We start from the raw sequence: 22,172 nt of genomic DNA on the forward strand, positions 1-22,172 counted from the left end.
TGCAGCGATGCAGTACAAAAAACTGCGCAACTCTCGTACTGCGACGTGTGAACAACGGTGCAACCCGAAAAGTAGCGGCTGCCGAACCTGCTGCTCGCTACTTTTCCATGCTGCGCGCAGCTTAAAAGTAGCGACGTGTGAACAGGGTTCTCAGGTTGCAGCCGCAGCATTTTTGATATCGGTTTTGTTGAAACTTTTGCTGTGGTTGCGACTAGTGATGCCACCCAAATGTGCCAATGGTACTTTTATTGTTTGGATGTATTTTAATGTTAGATGTGATGAAAATAAATTATTTGTAACAGTTATTAAATGCACAACGCAGTCTAAGCATATTTGCTGACGATATAATTCACTTTTTTAATGTTCTGTAGCGCAGTTTCAAACAGGAGGGTTGCCAAAATTGATTACGTGAATATGCTGTTGGTTATCATTTAAGTATATAGGCGTTTTTAAAAGCTTTATAGTAAAAATAATGGCAATTTCTGAATACTAGTTAGGACAGAAAAGCAAATAATAGATAAGTAAGCTTTCGCATGAGTTTATTAATAATGCGAACATAACCACAAAATTTATATTGAGAAGTCAACACGGAGATGGAAACCTGCAGCATGACTGCGGCTGCAAAAGTAGCGCCTTGTGTGTGAACAGACTCGCAATCTCCAGTTACAACTTTTGCTGCACTCGGGTTGCTCAGCATGAAAAGTAGCGTGCAGCGCGCTACTTTTGGCTTATGTGTGAACACGACACGCAACTTCTGCAGCTGCAGTATAAAAGTTGCGCAGCAAAAGTAGCGACGTATGAGTGTACATTTAAATACTCTATACGTGAACTAGGAAATCATCAGACTGATGGGTCATCAATTTCATATTGATCAGTGTTAATGAAATGTTACTTATTACAAGACATTAAAAATTTATGAATGTTTTTTTTTTTTAATCCAATGCCACCAGGTTGTCTTTTCGACATTTCTGGTCTTCTCTCCTGGCTGTGGCTTAATTGTAACCCACTTCTGAGGTTGAGGCGCCTGGAAGGCGGAGTTACATTACCCCGATGATGTGATAGGATGATTATGATAATGTAGTGCCAGGAGAGGTCTTAAATCTAAACTTAACCTAAATTCCAGACCATGGACGAACACAGGAATAATCCCCTTTAAGGAAAAATTCCTGTGCTCTCACCGGGAATCGAACCTGGGACCTCATGAACTATAGCCAGAAGCTCTGACCACTAGACCATGAATGTTAAATTGATATTTGTCAAACTGAATCTGACGTAAATTGGTGAAACCAATCGAGTATGTATAATTTCAGTTGGCACTATTTGATGTTTTACATATTCTTATAATAGTGTGTGAAATGTTGCAGGCACAGACAATGTTCGCGCCTCCCCCCCTCCCCACTTTGCTGCATCTTCTGTGTCAGAACTGGTTCGTATGCTGAGTCGTGAGCTTCTGTGGACGGAAGCTAAAGATGTTTGGTGTGTGAACTTAGAGCCTGTGTGGGGGGATTTCTTTGGGGCATCTGCTGTGGGTAGCAATCGCCCCGTTCCGTTCCTCGATGCCTTTCCTCTTACGCTGTGGATCTATCTCAAAATGCCTTCTTCTTCAAGTGATTCTAAAATATCTTCCCAAAATGGTGCTATTTCTACAGTGAAGCATGTTCTTCCTTCCATCCCTTCCCCTCATAACATTCCTGCGACTCATCCCTCTTCCCGTTCTTCCTTCAGTGATAGTGTTCGGACAACTAGTAAACTGTGGGATCTCTTAGAAGAACAGTGTTATGTGGGGTATAGTGATGTTACCGTTGATAGAAAGTCGGATTTTTTGTCTTTCAACCAAACTGCTCCAAGGGGCTTCCGCGATGCTTCCAATACAAATGTGATAACACAGTCAACTTCTGATACCTCACAATCTTGTGCTGGCAAGGAAGAGAGTGTGAAGACTGCGGACATCCATGTGTTGGCCTATATTTCGAATCTGGTCAGCGTTCAAATTAATCACTACCAGTACCTGTTCCTGTTACGCCTGTCTGAGGAAGCTGCAGAACTGGCAACATTTCTAGCTCTGGACTCAAACCGCATCTTGAAGCAGGAGCTTGGTGGCTCTCTAGTCACGGGTGCGTTAATACCTCAGGTGAGTGGCTAACTTTCACTGCAAAGACAAGAATATTCTTGAATTTTATGGGAAACACCATGTTAAGTTTATCATGAAGTTATCTTTGGTAGACTAACGCACAGATGAAAATCTGTACTATTGTTATGGGGGCATGTGATGTGATATTTATGATATTTTGGACTTCAATATTATGTACAATGGGGGACATAATTGTTGAATGGACGAAAATGTTTCGAGATCTGTAGAGGCTACATAAGTAACTTAAAATCGCAAGTTTTATCTTCATTGAGTACAGAAACGCTTCAGCGAATATGACTGTTGTATAGCAGCCAGTTGCTCAGTAGAAGAACTCTAGCGAGCTAACCCAGCAACCTAGGTTCAGTTCCCAGCTTTAGTATTTTACTTTTTTTTTAATATTTTCACTAAATCCATTCTCAGTGTATGCTATTATCCTCTCACGAACGTTCACGTCCCCAATTCTGAAGCAAATGAAAGCAAAATATTTATATGAGCTGATTATAGTATTTGTCCTCGAATACTACACCCTGGTTGCAACTTATTAGACGATTTCAGTAGGTTATATTTTCACCAATATTGAACATAAATACATGATCTTACCACCATTTGAAAGAGGGAAATTTGAAATTTTATACTGACCTTAGATGCACTCGTGTAATACAGCAGACAGTGGTCCCATTCTTGTCAAACCCTCTCAAGCATGTCTTGTGTGACATTTCTGATTGCTGTGTTAATTTGCTTTCTCAATTCGGCCAATGTCGCTGGAAGTGGAGGTATGTAAACATTGTCCTTGATTAAACTCCTCAGAATGAAATCACGCTGTGAAATCCGGTGAACGGGATGGCCATGTGCAGAGGTGCTTCTGCACAAGGCCACCCTTTCACAAGGTCTGTCTGGAAAGTATTCAGCCATTTTGAATATCTCGAGAACCAGTTGCGCAGTCGTGACGTTCAGTAATTTGGCTACCAATCAGGGAAGTCCTTACTGTGCACGGATTAACACACACTCCCATAAGCTTATTCAGTCGACTTAGATACTGTGAGTGAAATTGTGTATTATGTGACCGTCGCATTCACAATGTCTGAATGAATAGATCAGTAAATCCACATCAAGTTGCATGTGTTAGCTGCTGCATGTATTAATTCTTAAACATTAATTTGAAGTATTGCAATGAGTTCGGAATTGTGTGTCATTGAAACCTTATTATTAAATCCATTTTCCCGAAAGACTATTCAAGAGAAGACAGACATTATAGAGAATATGTGCGCTCATTCAGTGCAGATCAATACAACAATATGCATTGGTTGGCAGGGTCGAAAAAACTAAATAAACGGTTTTGTTGGCCATGTTTGTTATATTATATCGAACTTCTACATCTGACAAGCGAATATGATCCATGACTCATAATGATTTCATAATTATAAAATAAATTATTTATGTGGGTCTGATTATTTTTATTAATTATGAATTATTATATCCTCGCATCTTTCCCTATGAATAAAAGAGGAAGCCTAACTTTCGTGACTAGCATTCGCCCCTGATTCTGGGATAAGTGTGTGAAGTTTCAAGGAGAGTACTTTGAAGGGAACTAAGGTACCATTGTCCTATAAATATTAAATGGCTGGATTCTTTGCAGACAGACCGTGTATGAGTTAGTATATTAATAAAAACTCTTGAAAGTTTATATGTAAACCCTGCATTGTTATGCATATTGTGATTTATATATTTATTTATGTTACGTTTTCCAGCTAGAGGTGACGTTTGTAATGCCATCACAATCTCCTGGGAAGGAGTGTTCAGGTGGGGATCTAGAGTCAGTTCTACCAGATTCTGCAAGCATTCCAGAAGAGTTAGTGGGTATCAGTAACAATCTGGCTGCTAGTGCTAGTAGTGTTCTTCAGAGTGCAGGGGGTGGAGGCAAGAGGGTAGTTATGGGAGGGGTGAGCACACCAGTGAGTGAACTTTCGTCTCTGTCGATGGATTTCCCACCGCACGACGTTGCTACAACGACTGCTGCCTCTTCTACAACTAGTGTCAGCTACTCGAAATCAGCCACAAATGGGCCTAACGTTGCCACTGCCTTTCCCAATATCAACATCCCAAATAACTTAAATGCAGGGATAAGCTCCATGAAAAAGGGGTTCAGTAGTCTGATGACTTCAATAGATTCAGCTTTAAAACCAAGTCCCGATGATGCGAGTGATACTGTGTCGTTAAGGAGTGATGCGTCATCGGATAGTGAGAACTACGTAGTTGTGAATATGGCAGGTGGAGACTCGAGTGCAGGGGATAGGAATGTGTCGGAATGTGTGGATGCCATGTTTCGGATTGATCCGAGCAGTGGACATGGAGAAACACCATTGCCCCAGCAGCTAGAAGTTGCAAGTGAGGTGGTACCTGAAGAGGAAGAAACTGCAACCACCACAACACCCAGTGAACGCTCGGTTGATAGTTCTTGCAAGAGAAGGGATCTGGTAAGTGCACTTGTCATTTTGTATTGTACATATTTTTACCTCAGAGAGACATTGTAGAAGAATATAAAGTTTATGTACTAAAGACTGACAATGCTGTTTAATACAAATTTGCATGAGATGTGGACCATATGTGGTGCTATGTGACACAGCCAAGAAATGTATGACTTCAGCACCACTGTAGCCTTATTTGTCAGTTATCACTATTGTAGTGGTGATAACTGAAGGGAGAGCCATCAGCATAACTCGTCCTGCACCATAACATCATGGTCTAAGGCAGCATGCCTGGACTTGTGTTACAGAACGATGCTGGTTCGAGTCCTTGGGTAGGAATTTTCTCATGAAATTTGTCAGTGTCCAACCCAACATTATGGTGAATTTGGGGAGCTACAGTGCTAGGTAGTGAAATCCGATTTTGAAAACCAGCTATAATAGCTGGAGAAATCACTGTGTTGACCAAATGTTACCCCATACTGGTTGGATGATCGTTAACCTGTGCCAAGGCATGTGCACGTGAGGCCAGCAGCTGGCTGATCAGACTTTGCCCTTCATGGGCTGTCGTGTTACGGATTATTACTGGCATAGCTCAGGATTAATGAGCTGTTCTCGTGATCCAAAATTATATTCTTGCTTGAGCTGATTGTCTGGTTGGGATTTTTCCGAGGTTTTCCCTAAATGTAAGACGAATATCAGATTATTTCATAGCAAATCCTCAAGTCTCATTTTGTGAAAATACCATCTTATTATCAATTCCACTGTTGCTAAATAATGTTAGTTGATGTCTTTAAATAATTAATCCATATGAAAAAGAAAATAGCTTTTTGCGGTTATATAGATTGGTCTGTTAGCTAATGATAATATGCAAAAATGTGAAACTTAATTGTACAATTTACGTACAATAGCTTCATGATTTCCGGATTGTCCTTGACTTAATGAAAATTGTGCTCTGTATTCCTCAGGTACACCAGCATGTCTTCCTTGTCTTAATCATTTTCAGTGCAACAAAATATTGAATTAGAATCTGTGTAGAGACATAAAAATGTACTTGGTAACACATGCTGTAGCTTTCTGCAGGCCTACTATTCTTGTGCTGTAGGTATCTGATTGTAAGAGCATTTCACCTGTTAATTTCATTGTCTAAGTTTTGGTTAAACAAGCTTGGCTATTCATCGAAAAACACGGTTCAGTATTTATTGAATTTTACAGCATTCCTTAAGCCTTTTTGTTAAAATCCTATGACAAAATAAATGAAATGGATGTATTCTTTTTTTTTCAGTTAAATCGATGTGATAGTGTTAGAGGATGATATTTCTTGTAACACAGAATTTTGTTGAAATTATAATCTTATGAGAGAGAGATGGATGTTTATATGTGGCTAGGTTTTATTTTCGGAACGAATTGTCATTATAACATGTGTTAAAATGATTGAGTTATGGCCGGTTTGTCCAAGTATTGTTAGAAGACTTAACGACTGTTAAACCTTCAACAGTTTGTTAAATACAGTTTTTCCATTTGTTCAACACCAGTTTGGCTTAACAGATTCTTAACCGTTTGTTAACTTTAAATGTAGGATTTCAGGCCGTTAACTCATTTAACAAACAGTTAAACATGGCGGATAACACCACAGCTGTTCAGACAAAAGTTGTGAAAGTAACATGTTATGTTTCTCTTTGAGGAATGTTTAGAGTAAGGGACGGTTTCACCAAGCTTCAGTAAACCAGTCCAAATGAAACATTAACTAGTACTGAACACTGAAATATTTACACGATTACGTTTGTATGTGAGCTGTGTCCGTAGACTTCAAGCCTCGCAGCTATATATGCCTCGTCGCGCTGGTTACGTCATGGTACCCAGATGGAGTAGTCAGTAGCGTGTTGGCTTGCTATCCCAGGGGTCCGTGTTCGATTCTCGGCGATAACTTCTTTTTTTTTTTAACGTAACTAATTTTTATACATGTTACCTTTCTTCATTTTTATAATTTTGTGTAATGGAACTTATTATTTCGCAACTCTGGCTCCACTAGGAGAATTTAAAAAACTCTTGGGAGATCAATTTTCTTCCCGAAATAAAACAAAGATAAACAAATTAAAGAAAAATAAAAGAAATACACATGTAGATCTAATACATTGTCCACATGCCATCGGCATCTATCACTGCCTGGCATTTTCGGGGCATTGAGTCCACCAGATTGCGGAAATAATTCTGGTCCTTAGCGAAATCTTACCAGGTAACCAGAACTTGATCCCAGAACTGATCTGGATTTTGAGGTGGGATGTCTCGATATTTGTCAATCCTCTTTTTCATGCTTTTCCGTGAACCGTCTTTGAACGTTTATGGCGATGTGCGCGGGGTGATTATCCTGCTGGAAAATTTAATTTCCATTGGAAAGAAAACGATTATAAATTCCAAGAATCCAGCTCTTTCGCTTCTGTTTTAAAGCCAGTGCAAACATATCTTATTGCTAGCTATAATATAATTCTAATAAATGAAAGTTAATATACCAATTAAGTTTTGTTATGTTTGAATGCACATTATGTATTAATGTACTAATATTTCTTAGGTACCGGTATGTAGTTATAATAATCACTTTCATGTCTTAAAATAAAACTCAGTTGTATGTTACCTAGTTGAAATAGGCCACTTGTTTCAATTCACTAGCTACTATTAACTCTAGATTCTATGTTACTAGCTCTTCAACTATAGCCGATGTCAATAGTGCTTCAAAATACGCAGTGAGTAAATAATAAAATGTTTCAGCAGCAGTTGCTTCTTTAGGACGAAATTACATATAATTTATACATGAACCTAAATTAGAGAATTTTATATGATACGGAATTCTCCTCGGGGTTTTCTGTACAGTTGACTACACACACATTCGTGTAATTATTGTCACCTGGTGGTCATAATGCTGAGATTTTTCTAAACAGAAATTCATATTTAGCATTATAAAATGTAACCATACATAATAATTATTATTATTCAATAGCAGTCAATGCAACTTTCATTTATCAATTCTCTGTACTGTATGAATCATGGCTACTGTAATAGGTTACGATTTTACACATGTTTCATGACTTACTCCATAGTACAGAATTTAAATAATAATATCAGCCAATAAGAAGTTGTCTTATATATGCAAAATCATTATCAACTGTTGTTGAGTAGTTAGAATAGTATTAACGACAGTTAAAGTTAAGTGTTGGTTATTTTAAACAAAATTATGTTGGAAAAATGGAAAATATCTTAACAAAACGTTAAAAATAAACTAGCTGTTAATTTAACATTTGTTAAGCCAAATTAAACATTACTTGGAAAAACTGGCCATTACAGTTGTGTCGATAACATTCACAATTTTATGGAATGCATTAATAATGGTAATTGAAGCCCCACTGTACAGAACATAGGTACACTTGTATCTGACATGTTAGTAGTAATAGTAAAAATATTAACTCATTTATACATTTATTTCTGTGAGATACAACAGTGCTTGTGTCAAGCCCAAATTATATTAACAATGAGGACTTCAGTAAGCATAATAAATTAATGCAATATTACGTGTGTAAATAACTAAATTAATAAAATACAAATAACACCAGTGGTAACATGTTCACATTTGAATGGTACCACGTTCACTTGTCTCTGAAATATCTACAATACTGTATAAAAGCACACTATCTGGTTCTTCCTCTAGACTTCCTTTCCAGCTCAGTTTGTCACGAATTGTAAACTAGGCAAAGCAATTAGATGCTCGTCTTAGATGGACCATATCTCGTGACATAATAACTAATCGTCTTGTAAATATTCTGTTTTAATTCAACAAAGTGTGTAAATTATTATATATCAATTAATTTTACTTTGAACGTAAGGAGTCCATTCTTCTTTACCATAATTTTTCAAATAAAAGTAAAAGAGCGGAATTAAATAAGCTTAAAAATATTGTGAGAATATTGGGCAAGAAAAAACATTTGAAATAATGAGAATCACATATATGTAAATTTTATAGGAAAGCAAAAATAAATTTTGAGAAGCTCTATATAATTCAAGTAAATAATTTATTCTAACTTTTAAAATCAGTGTACTTATTTAATTGGACGAACTGAAGTAATTTATTCTAATATTAATTTCAGTTCAAATATTAATTGGACGATTTAAAAAAATAACTTGTTCGAATTTTTATTCAATTCAAGTGTTACTTGGACAAACTGAACTAAAGTATTAATTGGAATAATTGAATTTAAAATTAGAACAATTTATATACTTGAATTACGGTACAGCATTTTTCAGATCTCATTTTTGTTCCCTTGTAAAATTTACATTTTGTGGCGACGTCTGTATAATTCTTGCTACTTCACTTGAAATGATAAAAATTAAAAGAAAACTTGCTTCTTGATTGAAGAAAATTAACCTACATGAAATGTATCATTACAAACATATGTTTCTCATAATGTAGGCATAAAATATGGAAAAATAAAGTAGTTTGTTTCAATATGAAAGAAGTAAAGTAAATTGTATAACATTCAGTAGCAAAATGTGATAATGTTAAAAGATATCTTTGAATTTATTCAATTCCTTGTACTTAAGCTCATGCCAATTAATAGGTGAGTACTTTTATTCATGTATAGCATTTTTCTCTCCTTTCCCATTTTCTTTAGTTTACAATTAAAATATGTTTATATCATTCCATAATTAAAATGTATTTATATCGTTCCATAAATCTGTACACTGTATATACGGTATCTTTCACAAGTAAATGTATAGTACAAGTTCGAAAATCTGGACCAGCTGAAAATCTGACTGTCTCTAAAGCTTACTTTTTAAATTATCAGGATTTTGTGTCTTAGGAATAATAATTTAACTTCTGCTTTCATTTACTTACTGATACCATATTTTTATTAGTTTATTTTTAGATTTGATTTTATGTGTTACTTTTTTTTTTTTAACTGAAAATGTTTATATTCACATCTTTCTTGGATGGTGACTTTATTTTTCTTAGAACTGCTCATTTAAAAAAATTAATGAATAAACTGCCGGAATCATTTCTTTTTATTTAATCTTAAATTGAAATGTTGTAAATATTGCCTGAGAATCCGAAATGCAATGGATCGACCCAGTTACTGACCAGTCCAGATTTTCAAACTTTTGCTGTATCATTTTAGTTACATAATGAATGAATAAAAAGCATTTTAGCTTAACTTATAGAAATTAAAACTCTTTTGTCAGTTTGGTTGCTTGTAACACTTGGCATATATACACGTAAACATGGGCCTATCAACTGTCTTCACATTTTTTTCTTTATATATATATATATATATATATATAATTTTATTAGGCTGTTATACTACATAGGACCTAAATGTAAGCACAAAATAATGTTTAAAAGATACAGTATCATATCAAACTTAATGGCAAGATGTAGGGGCATATTGCACGATGTTAATACTATTTTATATACAACTGCAGGTATCAATGTCTACTTTCAAACTGGGAAAAGTGGAATTTATTCAGCAGTCGCAAGGTTTTTCATCTGCTGTCAAAGTACAGTTTTCAAGCCTTACAGCAGATGAATGTGGAGCAATCCCATGGGATGAATTCCAGGTATGGATACTTCATTTTTTTGTTTTCTGAGCTTGTTAAGGAATTTCTTATAAATGTGCACAGTTTTAGTTGGGAGACACACTGCCCTTCCCCACTCTTTTTTAAACAAATGAAACTATGTTGACAATATAATGGAATTGTAAGCTGGTAATGGTTGATTCTTCTCTATCTAAAAATGTTACACCTAGAAGGCTACGTGTGTTGTTCAATGCGTTATTTTTATATTTAAGTCAGCATACTTTTTATTTTACCATTACACAAACTCTAAACAGAAAATATTGTTATCCCACAAAAAATCGATTTCAAGATTTTCTCAGAAATTCACATTTTTGTTTTTTGGCAGCCCTGATACACAAAAAGTGGATTTTGACATGCCATTTCTCTGCCTGTCTTTGTAGAGTTACTTCTTACTTGTTGACAGAATTTTGTTTATTTTTACTATCTACATATCAGTTTAACTGGAAATGGCGCATCTAATATTTTTACAGAAGAATTAATTGGTCTGCACTTAAAAATACATTAAATTAGAATTTACTTAAAATTTGATACAACTGCCTTTCTTCATAATTTTTATCTTATAAAACATGATGTGTACTAAATGAAATGTTATAGAGAGTGTGTCACAAATATTTGTATTGGGAAATTCTGTAGGATCAAAAATTAATAATATCGTCATATAGATCAGTGGTCGTCAGCACTCACTGAAATGGGTATTGGGTAAGGAGTGTATCGTAACATGCACTGTGGTGCAGAAAGGAGAGAGGGAGAAAGCTTGCCAAAGCTGATACGGACAATGGACACTATTTGCCGCACCGTTAAACATGATCATGTCGTAGCTCCTATGGTAGTAAATAAATCACGCTGTAATTTTTAGGATTCTTAGATAAATGTCTAAGGAAAGCATAGGAAAAATTCGAAATCAAAATCTTTTTTGAAAAGTGAGAAAAAAAATATACCAACTTCGAAGTGACCTGTTCAAAATAGACATCGACATCCTCAAAAGTTGGTAAGTGGAAAAACTTTTTCATTTTTCACATTAAATGGAGGGTCAAAGTGAGAGAAATGTTTAGAAAGAATGAAAATTAGTTTTAAAAGTGGTTGCTATTCAAAATCTTTACTAATTCTGTGTTACGGCGAGTTAAACAAAGGAGCATTTTCTCCTGACGGACTTCCATATGCAGAATGACTAAACTTTTGTCTGTTAGAACTGCAGATTCTCATAGAAATCATCGCGGTGATTTCAGATTTGTTTTCGAAATGTTTTCATTGCTTAAATTTTTCGAGTTAATCGTGAGTTTTGAAATTCAGTAAAAATAACTCTTACCTGTATAACATTTAAGCTGATTAAACTTTGACAGTGACTCATTTGTTACATGTAATTTTTCTTTCCCTGAAACAATTCTTTTGACGTGAAACGTTTATGTGCTCAATATTCGAGAAATCTGATCACATTTTCTCTTAATATGGTGACATCACCATCTGTATTGGTATAGACTACAGAGAAGAAAACAATTAGTGGTATATTAATATTAAAGACTTCCAACATCTGATGTCGCTTATTCTCATTACCTCTGATCACATACAAATATAACAGATTCATCGGCCTAATGGATAAATGCAGATAAAGAATATAGATGCTCCATTTGCATGTAAAGTTCGTAATAATCAGCCATAATTTACGTCATGACAAATGTGGGCAGTACTTTCAAGGCAACCACTTTTATTATTTTCGCTATGCTGCCATCTAGCAACTGCAAAAGAAGTCACGTTATAACTCTTATGGGATTGCATGGAGCAACTTTGCTTTAGAATTACTAAAATCTTATCTGAAAGATGGAATTCATATGACAAAAAATGATTTTCTTAGTGAACCTTGCAATATTAATATTGGTGTCCCTCAGGGTACAGTTCTTGGTCCTATTTTGTTTTTGATAGACACTAATGTTTTATTAGCAATTGAGTTACAAAAACACAAAGGTGTATTGTATTCCTATGAGATGATACAGTATTATTGTTTGGGGGCAAAACTTGGCACTGCTGAAAATCAGAATGTGTGAAGTACATAGGGTAATGCCAATCAAACTTTTACTAGAAATTTATAAAGCCCATTGTCAACATAGTTCCAGACCCTTTCTTCAGCTTATATAATTTTTATACCAATTACACATTTTATCATTATACATATTCTTCCACTTGTATTCCTTTCTTCATGTTAGCTATAAGTATTCCATTACAAGGCAATGTTTCATTAGATAAGCTCTTTTGATATATGTAGTTATTATTGTTATTCTATTGCATCATATTTGCCATCATATTTTTGTCAATTAATAAATGTGAAAAGTAGCTAGGGCAAGAGATTAGATGTGCTGATATTAAAAAATACATTTTGAATACATTCCTGCTACAGTGGTGAAGGGAAGTAATATTCTGAAATGTTCACGCTTTGTTCGCATGGATGAAGGAATATCTGTATTTGTAATCTGCTTGTATGTACATTGTGTCCAAGAATTCGTAAGTGTAATGTTTAATAAGGCAACTACTAGATCACTTAACAAATTTATGTCAAAGTTTGATCAGTGATACCTGGTTGAGGTTTTTTCCGGGGTTTTCCCTCAACCCAATACGAGCAAATGCTGGGTAACTTTCGGTGCTGGACCCCGGACTCATTTCACCGGCATTATCACCTTCATATCATTCAGACGCTAAATAACCCAGATGTTGATACAGCATCGTAAAATAACCAAATAAAATTTAAAAAAACAATTGATCAGTGATATCCATTTAAAACTACGGGTGGGTTGTGACATTACAAAATATTTTTCAAGGTCTTGGAATTTTTAACACTGTAGTAATAGTTTTAATTTTCATTTTATACATTCATTTGTAGAATCATTTGAAATTTATATTATTATTTTTTCAATTTAAGACATTGCTGATATTTCTTATATTTCTTTGATTGAAATAGATAATGATTTTTATATTCTGTAATATGTTATTATTATTGTTAACTTTACACATATGTTGATTCGTCAAGTTTTATTGGCAATTACGCGTTTTATTCCTGAAGCTATTTTGCGTGAAATAAGTTCTTTTGATTGTGGATCTGATTTCGAATAGTTATTTTCCAATTTAGAAGTGCATCATTGTGAACCACAGAGTTGCCAGATATCTCATAGCAGAATAAGGAATAGTAATTATAAACATCTTTTGACATGTATATAACCTAAATAATATTATGTAATCAGTTTTAATAAATAATTTTAATTTCATACATTAATCTGCAGTATCAAATTTAAAATTTGCACTTTGAGACATGTTCTTAAATATTCTTATTAAATTTAACATCTACTGTAATTCAATCAGATGAACGTTAGTTTATTATACAAAGTAAATCAAACCTGAGTTACCAGCATTCTTGCTGAGCCATGAGGTTGCTTTCTGGTGGTCAACAGGCCAACTCATTGGGTTTTCCCGGGCACTTGTTTGCTCTAAGGTTGATCCACAACAATACTTCTGCTTTCACTTTACATTGTTAATCTCTTGTAGTGCATTGAGAAAGAGGCATTTTTAACCATAGTTAGATACACAGTGCAGCAACATATTTTCATAATTTAAGATATCCATTTAAAAAATCGTATGAGTGTGTTCATGCAATTTTTGGCTGAGTTTTTCAGAGACTTCACAAACCATCAAAACAGTGTACTGTTAAATCTATACTAAAATTAAAACTGTAACCAAAATGTTTCTGGTAATTTTCGCTTTTGCAATAATAATCAGTGTAAACATATATAATTAACTCTCCTGAGACCAAAATTCATATTTTTGAAATTTTTGTCTGGTCTGTCTGTCTGTCTGTCTGTCTGTCTGTCTGTCTGTGTGTGTGTCTGTCTGTCTGTCTGTCTGTCTGTCTGTCTGTCTGTCTGTCTGTCTGTCTGTCTGTCACCTTTTCACGAAATACTGTCAGAACTGATTTCTGTGAAAATTGGTATATAAATTATGTTGGATCACACTTAAAATTTAGGCTATATGGCATTCAAACTACTTTCTTTAAAATGAGGGCTATAAGTAGGCCTGAAGTCAATATATCGAAATATCTCGCTTATTACTGGTTTTCTGGAAAAAATGTTACATTACAAAAGTTTCTTTAAACATGTTTCTGACAAGTTTTATTCTATGCAAAATTTTGATAGGACTGGTATTTAACGAGATATATGAGTTTTAAAATAACATTGCTTTTTATATTAGTGCCACCTCAATCAGACTAATACAATGATTTATCCTTTTACTAATAATAAAACTGTAAGCTGAATATTTCTGTAACAAGTGTAGCGCAGTGCACAAGTATGGCTAATTATCTAATAAGATACAGATTCCGTTCTTGATAAGAATAAACATTGTACCAAAGTGTGCTCTAACAGAACAAACACTTGAGGATGTGGATGTCAGGATGGAGTTAATCCCAGGAAAACGTAAGCTTTGCGTATCACAAGAAATGAGCATATTGCAGCATATTCTGTGGTAAGAGATTTGAAATTTTTTAACAGCATGTGTTAAAGTGAACATCAAGAAGAATGCCTTTAAGCTGTTACAACTTTATTGTGAAGAAGCTTAGAATTGGAGGCTTAGTGCAGTAGATAATTAATTTTTACAGAAAAATAAAATGTGCCTAGGCTTACGTTATTTGTATAAAGTCATTCTTATAAATATTTTAAAACTGTAATTTTTTCTCAACAAAACATTTTTGGTTGGAGACAATTATGTAAATGTCTGAGAAAAACATTTTTCGTTACATGATATTAATCATTCACTCATAACATTTTTATTTCATATAAAATCCTACTAATTTTATTGTAAAAGTTATTATATTTGTATGTGCTTCATTCCTGGATGAATTAGCTTAGCCTACATATGCAATTGGAAAGACAGACAGACAGTAAGCCTAAACCATTTTTTCGGTGTCAGGGATGCTGAAAGCATAAAAATCTCAGCTTTTTTTTTTTCTATATATTATTTAATATACCGAAGTACATATGATATTTCCATGCAGATATTCTGCGTCATCATACGATGAAAGATTAATGGAACGGAGAAAAATTCTCTCTGGCACCGGGATTTGAACATGGGTTTTCAGCTCTACGTGCTGATGCTTTATCCACTAAACCACACCGGATACCCACCCTGGCGTCGGACAGAATCGTCTCAGATTAAGTTCCAACTCTTGGGTTCCCTCTAGTGGCCGCCCTCTGCACTACGTCATAGATGTCTATGAACGTAGGACTGAAGTCCACACATGTGCTGAGGTGCACTCGTTATGACGCAGAATATCTGCATGGAAATATCATATGTACTTTGGTACATTAAATAATATATATGATATGCGTAAATCACTTCGTGATTTAAGACGGCGCTTATTCCGTCGGGTCCCGGCCAACTAGTCACTCATAACGAGTGCACCTCAGCACATGTGTGGACTTCAGTCCTACGTTCATAGACATCTATGACGTAGTGCAGAGGGTGGCCACTAGAGGGAACCCAAGAATTGGAACTTAATCTGAGACGATTCTGTCCGATGCGGGGGTGAGTATCCGGTGTGGCTTAGTGGATAAAGCCTCAGCACGTAGAGCTGAAAACCCAGGTTCAAATCCCCGCGCCGGAGAGAATTTTTCTCCGTTCCATTACTCTTTCATAGTTTTTTTTTTCTGCAGTATCAAATATTCTTCATAATTACTATGGCTGAATAGAAAGCAAAAATAAAACATATTCATTACATTGTTTTATTTTACACCATTAGTATGCAAAGAATAGTGACATTGATATAAAATATCAGGCTTTTACAGTGATTGTGTTGAGAAGATAATTTTGTGTTTTCCAGCTGTGTGTTAAGATATTTGTTTAGTCCTTCAGAACTACTTACAAGTTACAACAACAAAATCATATTACGTAAGATCCAGAAGGTTAGATGGAACTTATAAGTATTTCTGAAGCATTGGAGAAATCATATCTCAACATACAGTTTAAATACTCAATATCTTCTCAATATTGGTAGTGTATTCGTCACTTGGACACATTGTATAGTTTACTTTAGAGATGCATTACTCAGAATACAAATGCAGAATTTTTAAGACTATCTGCTCATATATTTTTTGAGTACCAGAGTTAAGTATGTAACTTTGTAGACACTAGACACAATTTATCCAACACATTTGCTGTCCATAGACAAAAGAAGCAATACAATCCTTCCTTTAATACTCTTGAGCAATAATTTTGCTCTCTCAGATGATGGCAATTAATTGGACTTTGCAATACATATTGCACTGTGTAACCTGTCACACCATGGAGAGCTGCAACAGACTTCCAGTGAAACAATCCAGGAATGGTAATCAGAAACAAATGATATTGAGGAATGTACAATTAAATGCTGAACATATTGGCGTTTGTACCAGCAGTATAACTAGGTAGAAGTTGGTGACAGCTTATTACTATGTCTATCATAAACGAACACATACAACATTTACCTGAACAGTTGACTGTTTGCTGCGTGCATCGCATGTAGGTAATTCTGCTGCTTTTCAGTCTATTTGGAATTTGTATGTCAAGACTACTTTGTTGCATTGGCTATTTCATTGCATCTTCAGGGAATTAAACCTAATCTCAAACCAAAAATAATAATAAAAGTGACTTAATTGTGTCTAGTCCAGTGATGCATAACTTATAATTTTATTTTAATAGTTGTTTTATTACTAAATTCGAAATTGTTGTTAAATACAGGGACATCATTTTATTTTTACTTCAATTTTTATTGTACCTGAGTTTTTTAATGTACTTCACACCCACCCCTTCTACTAATGAAGTTCCAACTGTCCTCCACACAGAACCAAGGCCGCATATAGTAAACAGCACTGAGTTAGTGAGTATGGTACGTTTCAGAAATATGTTCGCGTTTTCCAGTGACGAAAGAGCTTTCACACAGGTACTGTCCGTTTGCCTACGTCGCATCCCGATTTTCCCCACCTGCTTCTGCTCACCCCTCTGTAAAAGCTGGGCTGTCTTAGCTCTTTTCTGAATACATTAATTTCTGTTAGGAATTGGACGTTTACGTAATATTATACAATTGTTTAAAATAACTTAAATAAAAGGGCCTCGTTAAGTAATTAACTGTCACGTGATTTCCCCCCTTTCTACGATCCTGCGACATAACCACTTGGACGGACAGTAGGTACTAGGTAGCATGTCTGAGTAATTTTATCTGTGCGGGTCGGGCAGAAGTGAAGATTGAATTTACAGTACGTATGTTACTCTTTTATAGAGTAGGTACAGAATTATTTAATGAGTTACTAGTACGAAGGACGAAACTGGTAATTGGAATTAGATGTAATAGTCTATAGTGCGATAATATACACAAAAGAACTGAAGCCTGTATCAAAATGAACGGCCACCATTTTCAAAAATGTGTTTAAATATCCATATTATGATTATTTTTCAATTTAACTCCATTCTCTATATTGTACGCTAATTGCTGTAGACAGTATAATATACACTGCATAATGAATACGTTCGCATGGATAACTCAGTTCGTGAGTAAAAACACTTATTCTTAATACAGTACTGTATTTTGATTAAACAAAAACCAAATGAAAATTATCGAACTCAAAATCGCGATATTTCCTAGTTTACGTAAATGGATGAACTACTTTTCTTCCCTCCTATACCTAGTGGAGTGATTTGTTTGTGTTTTACGCCAGTATCATCGAACTTCAGTCGTGGAAGGGGATAGCAAACTGTGTTTCCGGTTTCTAAAGGTATAGCCAGGTTAACATTAAAAATGTTAAAAATAAAATGATGTCCCTGTATATATTTATAAATAATCATTAATATAAAAATACAATTTAATAATCTTTATTAACGTTGTTTTCTTTTTCTTTGTTGTCATTGAATGAGGTGGTTAAATTCCCAACTGTGATGTTGCAAATCATACAAAGTAGATACGACATTTTACCGACCTCTCTTAAACCACAGCAAACATAATTTGAGCTATGATTTGCTTCATGCTTTAGACACTTCGATTTATTATTCACAAGCAGTTTTAACGAATTACATTTTTGAACATTTGTATGGTACTCGATAAGGTTCACACAATGAAATTTTTAACATTTTTAGCTTTCTTTCCTCCCCCTGTAATTTATAATAGCAAACACACCCATAAGTTAAGTGTGTTGCTCTTTTCCCTATGCAAGGTATACCAAAAATAAATTTGCAGCACCAATATAGCATTACCATTTTCTCTTCATGTCAAGATGTTCTGTTAATGTTTTTAATAAAAAGTATTTGCAGCGTAAGTTCACAACTTGCGTATAAAATTAAAAAAAAAAGTGCACATATTTTAAAGAGTTATGGTTTAAGTAATATTAAATCACAAAATTTAATATTTTTAAGTAAATGAGATACAGTTCTCTTCACACCAGGTGGGCATTGTGTAGTTTTTGCTTCTTTTATATCACTACATGGATAAAGTGTCATGAAAAGTCGTTCTTCATATTTTAACATAAATGCACGTTTCTGGGTCCTTTAAATATGTTTATGCTCGACCATGCCGAAATGTAGTAATTATACACCTGGTAGCAGTCCTTTAATGCATGTCATTAAAGTACACCTACTCATTAAAGTACAGGTGTTCAGCCAATTACAAGTCAGCTTTGTACCGTTATAAAACCGCAAGTATCGATTATTCTTGGATATGCAATCGAAAGAGAATTAGCGAAAAGTCACGGAGGCTGGAAATCCAATACTGTCGCAGAAGGTTATGTTCTGTTACTATAATAATTAGCGTTAATTGTAAATAATATTGAAATAAATTCAATTTGTCATCTCGTTTTTCAATGTCGAATTCAATAATCAAGGTTATATCAAGTTTAACGGGATTATGTCAAGGTCAATGGCATTATTGTTCCTCGGAAAAAATCAATACTTTCGCGTCTGCGCACATCTCACAATTCACGACCTAGAACAAGGTCACTTCCGATCTTGTCAGATACAAGTAAAATGTATACATCTGAATAATTTCAAGTTAGAAATATGGTCGAGCATAAAAAGTCGTATGAAACTTGCCTATAATGGTAATTAAGACGCTCGTATGAATATTATGAAACTCGCTTGCACACGTTTCATAAATAACCATACTTGCATCTTAATTACTATCATTATAGGCTCGTTGCATAATGTACTATTCATTTACAACATAGTAATATTGTGAGTGCGTGATTGTGTGCATGTGCGTTGGCATGTATGTAATGGATTCCTGTGATTGCAGTACCTCAAACAGATAACACAATTAGTTGTCAACAAACATTTATCTTTTACGATACTTAAAAAGTTATTTAACTTTTAAACCTAATAAGTAGGGCTATGAAAAGGGAACAGTTAAAGCTAGTGATGATACTGAGTATAGCTGCGGCAGGTGAAATAGGGTGAATTTTTGCCTACAACTTGACATAAGCAGCGTACAGTCTGTACCGCTGCTTACATCAAGTTGTAGGGAAAATTCACCCCATTCCACCCACCGCAGCTATACTCGGTATCATCATAGCTTTAACTGTTCCCTTTTCATAGCCCTACTAATAAGTATTGGCGTACATTCTGTACCGCTGCTTACATCAAGTTGGAGGGGAAATTCACCCCATTCCACCTGCCGCAGCTATACTTGGTACCATCATTAGCTTTATCTGCTCCCTTTTCATAGCCCTACTAATAAGTATTGGCATACATTCTGTACTGCTGCTTACATCAAGTTGTAGGAGAAATTCACCCCATTCCACCTGCCGCAGCTATACTTGGTACCATCACTAGCTTTATCTGCTCCCTTTTCATAGCCCTACTAATAAGTATTGGCATACATTCTGTACCGCTGCTTACATCAAGTTGTAGGGGAAATTCACTTCATTCCACCCGCCGCAACTATACTCGGTACCATCACTAGCTTTAACTGCTCCCTTTTCATAGCCCTACTAATAAGTATTGATGAATATGCATCAGTAAATGTCATTAACATGGATTGTTCTGTTGGAAATTGGCTTTGTTATCATAAGCGCCAACTCCTGGGGGATACTCATCGTGCTTGTTTGGGTACAGGGGTGAAGAAGTTCTTTTTTCTAACAATGTCCGAATATATTATGTGAAATACGTAGTTAAATTATAATACAGAGTGTTCGAGCAAGATGTGCACTTAATACCGGTGGCCTTGTGGCCTCCACATGCTATATGGGTCGCCCATCTCCTGCCAAACAGCGACTGTAATTTGTGGCAAAATAAAACTCATAATACTAAAATAAAAGGCTTACCTTATTGTAGTAATTGCTCGAAATGGTGACCTTCGGCATTCAAGCATACTGGACATCGCTTCAGCATATTCCTGGAAGCTTTCTGTAGTTCATTTTCACTTATGTGATGCACTACATGGGTTTTGTACAGTTTTAAATTCAGCAATTTAGTGGCATGTTGAACTGAGGTTTTTGACACCACTACTTCTTAGGCTAATCTGCGCAAAGATTTCTGAGGGCTTCGTTCTAATCGAAAACATATTTCATCCGATGTGTCCTCAGTTAAGACTCGTTAATTCACTCAACGCTTCTTATTTTGAACCAAGCCTGTGTCGTTAAACTTCTTTACGAGTCTTTATATTGTTTTCTTATTTGGCACAGGACCATCGGGAAACGACGTCTGAATTTATGGCAACACATTCTCCACGTATTTTTCACGAAAGTCTTGCATATAAAAATGCGTTGTTCTATACTGTACATCAGAACACAAATGTGCACAACAGACACACACTGAATACTGACTTGAATCTACTGTACTAGCAGGCGGCTTAAAGCCGGGACTCACATCATTCCCGCCTGTCAACCAGTGTCATGGTAGTAGAGACGTCTTGACTCAAACGCTCTGTAGTTAATCAGTTATAACAGAAATGTAATTTCTTATTATAGTTACGTCGCTTGAATTCGGCAATAATCGACATCGAGTGTAACATAAACATGAGCGAGAACAAGTAAAATTTAATAAAAGCTTAAAGCTAAGTGTAGTAGCTGAGTATCACGTGGCTGCAAATACATATACCATCTGATAACTCTAACCCCATGCTTAAAATCAAAAGTTGGAGCGTATGATGTGTTTCGAAAATGTGTTGTAACTCCATAATTGTGAATGTGATTCCATTAATTTATTTACATTTTTTGTTTCAAATAACCTCAGGAATCACTACAACAAACCGGGGCAGAACTTCGTGAATGACCCTGTATATATGAGCTATATTTAGGTATAGTAAACACAGTTGTTCTATTTTTTTTATGAAATTCCATTCATGTAATCAAAATACCTACGCAAGAAGTTTCAGTCTAAGTAACAGAATGTAGTTAGTATTTATTAGTGCGTTAGAAGTTATATTTAAAAAAGTGTGATCAGAACTCTGTTATTCCTTGAATTATATTTTTGTTTGTGAATATTTAATACAGTCATTAAATATTCCCTTAATATTTTAAATTAAATAAAACAGCGCAAATATTAGCTCGTGAAATATTTCATACATATAATCAAAATACCTCTTTGAAATATGAGTCTTAATATTTATGTGAATATTGTATGTGTATAAATATTTGTACGTATAGTATATAGTAAGGACAAAAGAACATCTTGACATTGCACTCAAAGTGACAAAACCAAGTTAATTTTATAATACACTCGTATTATATCTGCTTCGTGAATATGTTTCCTGATAACGACACGGTAACAATATGTGCTGCTACTGTGTGATAATTTGGTATATTTTGTATATCAAGTTGTATACTACATATTTTTCTCTGTACATTTTTTGCATGCCTTCTTCCTGCCTTCGGTCTCTTGTGAATGTTGTGTGTGGCACATTGGCAGGCCAAGGTCAAGGTATTGGCAGTTTCTCTTATCAATCTGCATGAATCAACTTGGGT

The 22,172-nt window shown here is 35.0% G+C and overlaps 1 protein-coding gene across 1 annotated transcript in view; it reads left to right on the top strand.

Moving 5' to 3' along the window:
* LOC138696786 (bridge-like lipid transfer protein family member 3B) overlaps positions 1-22,172 on the top strand; it is a 100,455-nt gene that overhangs the window by 59,573 nt on the left and 18,710 nt on the right. Inside the window, exons 13-15 of the mRNA XM_069822191.1 lie at positions 1,365-2,131; positions 3,880-4,605; positions 10,063-10,197. Coding sequence (XP_069678292.1) covers positions 1,365-2,131; positions 3,880-4,605; positions 10,063-10,197 — 1,628 coding nt within the window. The remainder of the gene's footprint in view (positions 1-1,364; positions 2,132-3,879; positions 4,606-10,062; positions 10,198-22,172) is intronic.

Source organism: Periplaneta americana, chromosome 3 (genome assembly GCF_040183065.1).
Source record: "Periplaneta americana isolate PAMFEO1 chromosome 3, P.americana_PAMFEO1_priV1, whole genome shotgun sequence".
NCBI classification, from domain to species: Eukaryota; Metazoa; Arthropoda; class Insecta; order Blattodea; family Blattidae; genus Periplaneta; species Periplaneta americana.